The following is a 5,990-nucleotide window of genomic DNA, read 5'->3' as shown; positions in this document are numbered from 1 at the left end:
GATTGATATTGAGTTGGTACACTGTTTAATATAAAATTGCCAGTTTCACTCACATATCGCAAATGATGATAAGGCTGGTGCACCTCTCTTAAGACCCTACCAACTCTGGTTTCTCCAGCATGTACTGTATTCCAATACATGACAAGTAGCCCGTCATAAATTTTCGTCCGTAGGACGGTCCTGTCTAACACACACACAAATGTAATACATGATCTGATGTACTGCAGTCAAACCAGTCAACATTAGCTCTCTTAAATATTGGCGTGGTTCATACATGGTGCATTACAATAAGAGAAACAGAAAGTGCCTCTGCAGTCAAAAAACAATGAGAGAAAATGAGATGCATAATTATAGACAATGTACATTTATGAAGAAAATAACACATTCTGTCATTACAGTTTGACTAATAAGCATGAAAAGAAAATGACAGTCTGTCATTACAATATTCACTTCACAGACACCCTGCGAAGGAAACTCATTTCGGCCTCTTGTATCCGCGATCTCAATCTTTCGGCCACTACCCAAAGTTTGTGACCATAGATGAGGGTAGGAACGTAGACCTACCGGTAAACCGAGAGCTTTGCCTTCTGGCTCAGCTCCCGCTTCACCACGACAGACCGGTACAGCGCTCGCATCACTGCAGACGCAGCACCAATCAGCCTGTCGATAAAAGTTATGAACAGAATCTGTGACAAAAGGCAACCTTGGTGGAGTCCAACCCTCACCGGAAACAAGTCCGACTTACTATCGGCAATGCGGACCAAGCTCTGGCACCGGTCATACAGGGCCCTAACAGCCTGTATCAATGGGCCTGATACCCCATACTCCTGGAGTACCCTCCACAGGAGTCCCCGAGAGACACGGTCAAACGCCTTCTCTAAGTCCACAAAACACATGTAGACTGGTTGGGCAGTACCATCCAGGACCCTGCTGAGCTGCTATATCTTTACCCAAACTAAAAAATGTATCGTCTGCAAATAAAACAAATTTAAACAACACTGACACATTTATTAAATAATTTACATACAAAATAAATAGGTCCAAGTACAGAACCCTGAGGAACCCCACATGTAACKCTACAAAGTTCAGATCTTACATCATTTATTTGAACAAAGTGTTACCTATTATTCAAATAGCTAGAGATGGAGCTCATTTCACAAAAGTCAGATTTCTAAATTCAGGATATGAGCTGTAAGCTGAGCTTGAACTAGCCTTCAACTTGTCAACAGCTGTAATCTGTTGCTCTAAAACCAAGCYGCGCTCAWTCAAGGCGGCCCAGTCAAGCAGCTGTAAATGGTTTAAGATTAATGCACGTTCACGGTTTGTTTACTAGACCCATCAGGTGGATCACAGATTTCCTGATCAGGCATGCACAGTAAGACACGTGAGTCTCACTTCTTCCAGCAGTTAAATGGTTAATTATGATTCATATGAAGAGATGAAGAGAAACACCAACTGATACTGAAATAATTTCAAACATAWAAACTTTTTGAGCCACTGAATCGGTTTGTAAGTTATCTGAGATTAACTAAATGAACAAAATTAAGATGAACTGCTGATTGTTCACTTAAAATGATCACAGCTGTACATTTTGGAAACGATACAGATGTGTGTGTGTGTGTGTGGGTGGGGGGGTAAGAAAGACAGACTACCACTGGGCTGTGTGTGTGTGTGTGTGTGTGCAGAACTGAGGGCTGTGCGCCCTTTAAACTTTTTGTATCTCTTAACCACTCCTTCAGCGACAGACTGCTGCATCTGTGGTGCCCAAAGGAGTTATCGCAGATCCTTCCTCCCAGCAGCTGTCAGACTCTATAACCAGCACCACGCCCAAAAATCACAAGTGTTTACAAAAATCACAATAAGTGTTTACAAAAATCACAATACGTGTTTACAAAAATCACAAGTGTTTACAAAAATCACAATAAGTGTTTACAAAAATCAAAGTAAGTGTTTACACACCTGCTGCTGCCCACACAATCATTTGTACTGTTACTATTTATTGTAATTACTCATCTGAACAATCATTTGCACTACTCATTTATATTATTACTTATCTGAGCAATCCCCTGCGCTGCTGTGACACCTGAATTTACCCTTGGTGGGACAATTAAGGCTATTTCTATTCTATTCTAATCACTCAGCTGTTTCCACCCACGTCTGTATTTTACCAGCSTCTGTTCACCACTTCAGCGTCTGGTCATYGTTTGGTTTCTGCCCTGGCTTCATTACACGTTTCTCTGTTTTTCGTTTTGGATTTTTGCTGCCTCGTCAGCTTTTCCTTTAATAAATCTTTTTTTTTTTTACTTGAGCCTGTCTGCCTGTGTTATGGGTCAGATGTCGCCTCAGATACCTGATGGAATGTCCCTGAAACAAAAACTCTTCTAGCCTCTAAGAATCGTATCTGCCTCTGGCTGCTCTGAAATCACTGAGCTGGGTTTGTCCCAGACAGATGTGAGATTTCAGAAATGAAATCAGCTTTACAGAACGTCTCAGACCTGCTGGCTTCAAAAGTTTTGTGAAAATATCTTGAGTCTTCTCAAACAGCAGGTGCATTATGTTCCCTTGTTTCTATGTTCATTATTAATAAATGTTAACAGCACTGGTCTGTGGACTCAACAACAAGGGTTAAAGGATCAAACTGGTGTAACCAGATCAATATCAACATCCAGTTACCAGAAAACTTCAACTAAACTGTTTCTTTGAAACTCAAAGCAGCAGTTCCAGATCAATGCTCTCAGCCTCCACTGACCTGAAGGTGAGGAGAGACTGAACTGGAAATGTGAGGTTTATAAACAAAACCAGTGATTTACTCTCTGACCATTCCTCCTGACTCGGAACACTAACAGGACCGACCTGAACCTCAGCAGGTCAGGAGCCCAGAGGGAGCTGTTGTTACACCTGAATTCCCCCCAACAGCATCGACTTTATCTGATGAGACGCCATCAGCTGACCGACAGGTTCACCAAGAGAAGAAGGTATAAAACCACAGCGTTCACTTTTCCACAGCATCCTCCTTCCAGTAGGTGCTACTGCTCTGCTGCTACTGCTCTGCTGCTACTGCTCTGCTGCTACTGCTCTGCTGCTACTGCTCTGCTGCTACTGCTCTGCTGCTACTGCTCTGCTGCTTGGATCAAACATCACAGCAAGGTAAAATCTGAGACGTGTATCTAAGCCTGACTATATTTAGCTGTTTTCAGCTGTAAACGTTTGGTTTTAAAATAAATGTTTTGTTACAAAACAAAGCTAAATTTATTGTTTCTATTTTATAAGGAAATATAAATTTTTTTGTGGCAGTACATTTTAAAATGAGTTATTATGAATTATTGGATTATTTTGCCCTGAAATTTAAACTGTGATGTTTCCACAGATGTCTTCAGCCCTGCTCTTCATGTTGCTCCTCTCTGGACTGGGGATCGGAGGAAATGTAGGTTTGAAACAAAATCTCATTTTAAATCAAATGAATGAACTATGAACTAGAGTTAAAACGTTAAATTTTTCATATGTTGGTCAAAATTTGACTCTGTGCTTTTTTAACTTCCACAGATRTTTAGCGATGCAGGTCCAGGTTGGTGTTTTTTCTGCTAAATTTTCAAAAATATTTTCTAGCAGACATCCTGAGCAACAAGCTTTGTGTGTCGGKCYGTTCATGAAAAACTTAATGAACACTACTTAAATACAGTCATTCACTCCCTCACCTAAACTCAGAGTTAAGCTGGAGTACCTGGAGAAAACCCACACATGCATGGAGAGAACATGTTAATTCTACCCAGAAAGCCTTCTGGTTCAACAGGCTGTGCCACAGCTGTTTCAGTCATTTATTATTTTCTTCTGTGTGTAGTTATTTGTCCCCCCGGGCCCCCGTGTGTCCCAACTCGCTGTCCTGTCGGCTGGACTCTGTATGCAGGACAGTGTTACCTGTTTAGATCAACTGCAAAATCCTGGGCTAATGCTGAGGTTAGTGTGACRTGTTGGTCTTTATTTATGGTTTAAAGGGTAAAACTTTAAGTTTTGACTGGTTTTCTCAGCCGTGTTAGTGGATAACTAGCTCATGGTGCACATACAGTGATGAAGATGTGCTAACTGTGTTTTTATTTTCCCACTCAGGCGTACTGCAATGTGTTTGATGCACACCTGACCTCCATTCAGGGACCGGCTCAGTACAGCTTCATCAGGAAGCTCATCGTGAAAGCCACAGGAGTCAACACCAGAACCTGGGTTGGAGGCACCAATGCTGTACGGGTTAAGATTTTGTGTTGGAGGTGTCTGACGTTTAAACAAACAGCATGAAAAGACAGATCTTTTGATTGTCTGAAATCTTCTAACAGGGTGGTGACTACTGGAGGTGGGTCGATGGTTCCCCCTTCACCTTCACTAACTGGGGTCCAGGAGAACCAAACAACTTGGGTGGAAATGAGCACTGCATGGATATCAACCTGAGAGGTAYRGGAACAATGTCACCCTACACTTTAATTTGTTTTGTGAGCTCGTTTGCTTATTTTTTAATTTTAAACAAGACTTCAAATTCAATCATTTTTGGTTTTCAGGACAAGATTACGTCAACGATGAAAACTGTGACACAAAAAGTGCTTTCATTTGCGCCAAGGACTTCTTGCCTGTGTTGCCTTGAGATGTCTGACACGATGATGTCACTTCCTGCAGGAGGTCAGGCCTCGAAGACGTTTCTTCTGGAAGACAAATGGTCAAATCTGATGACAAAGTCAGATAATAAACATGAAAAAATGTGTCTTCTAAAAATCTTTTGGCCTTTGTCTGATGTTTGAGTTAAAATTACTAAGACAATAAGTCTAATTTTGTTTATAAGTAAAGTTTTATTTATAAAGCGCCTTTCACAGAAACATATTCACAAGGTGCTCTACAATGTAAAAATGGCGAAAAGTTAAAATGAAACAGAATAAAACATAATAAAAATAAACAACACAATGAAACATCAAATCAAGGATAAAGTCTAAAATTGTAACTCAGACACACGGTCGAGGCAGAGCATGACAAGATGAGTGTTATGTATGCAAGACTGCACAAATCATTAGAAAAACTGTTGGATAAAAAAGGGGGCGGGTGACATTTATGCTAATTATACAATAATACAACAAACAGAGAGAAGGGGGAAGAGAAAATTATGCTGTATGTACAATAATACAAAAACACGTATTTGGCGAGCATTCACGAAAGGGGTAGGCTGACATTAATGGTGAATGATTAGTTAAAAGCTTGAGTAAAAAAGTGGGTTTTTAGATGTTTCTTCAAAGAGACAATGTTATCAAGGGAGCACAGATTAACAGGGAGTTCATTCCAGAGCCTGGGGGCCACAGAGGAGAAGGACCGGTCACCACGGGCCTTAAAGCAAGTGAGGGGAACCATAAGGAGGTGTTGATCATGTGAGCGTAGGTCCCATCTGGGGTTGTAAGGGGAAATGACACGTTTAATGCAGTTGGGTGCTTGGCCATGGAGAGCTCTGAAAGTGAGGACCAGGATTTTGAACCTGATTCTGAACTGAACCGGAATCAGAGGCGATTTACCTGACTGCAAGGGAAGCTCAGCTTCCCWTAAAATGAAAAAATAATAAGTGATCAAATACGTACTGTTGTGTGTACATGTCATTGACTAAATATGCTCTACAACACGCTTTTGTTCAGAATCAGCTTCTTATCGCTGGTAACGACGTGGCTTTCCTCATTCATTCCCGCAGCTTCACCGTGCTTTAAACAGTCAGACGCTGAGAGTCCACAGAGTTCAACAGTGAAGCAAAGACTGCAGCGAAACGAGACGAGTCATTGGACAAATACTGGGCTTTGTCCCGCCCATCGGACGCTCAGCGTCTCTGGGAATCTACGCTCAGCTTCTGCATGATGATTGGATGATCTGTCAGAGGCTGAATCCCTTTTTTGATTGACAGCGAAATGAGCGAATCAGAGATCTTTTGGTGTAAACATTCAGTGCAAACCTTTTTTAGTTTCATTCTGTTCTGAGTT

General features: G+C 41.4%; 1 protein-coding gene across 1 annotated transcript; it reads left to right on the top strand.

Moving 5' to 3' along the window:
* Positions 1–2,849: 2,849 nt before the first annotated feature.
* LOC106536402 (galactose-specific lectin nattectin) lies at positions 2,850–4,755 on the top strand. The gene is made up of 7 exons (XM_014033675.1): positions 2,850–3,147; positions 3,368–3,424; positions 3,544–3,565; positions 3,839–3,954; positions 4,105–4,233; positions 4,326–4,440; positions 4,545–4,755. Exons 1-7 carry the CDS (start codon positions 2,932–2,934, stop codon positions 4,625–4,627), a joined length of 738 nt encoding a protein of 245 aa, XP_013889129.1. The 5' UTR covers positions 2,850–2,931; the 3' UTR covers positions 4,628–4,755.
* Positions 4,756–5,990: the final 1,235 nt, after the last annotated feature.

This window comes from Austrofundulus limnaeus, unplaced genomic scaffold (assembly GCF_001266775.1).
Source record: "Austrofundulus limnaeus strain Quisiro unplaced genomic scaffold, Austrofundulus_limnaeus-1.0 Scaffold1803, whole genome shotgun sequence".
In the NCBI taxonomy this organism is placed as follows: domain Eukaryota; kingdom Metazoa; phylum Chordata; class Actinopteri; order Cyprinodontiformes; family Rivulidae; genus Austrofundulus; species Austrofundulus limnaeus.
The sequence above is the reverse complement of the archived record's forward strand: the minus strand, read 5'-3'. Positions and strand labels throughout refer to the sequence as shown.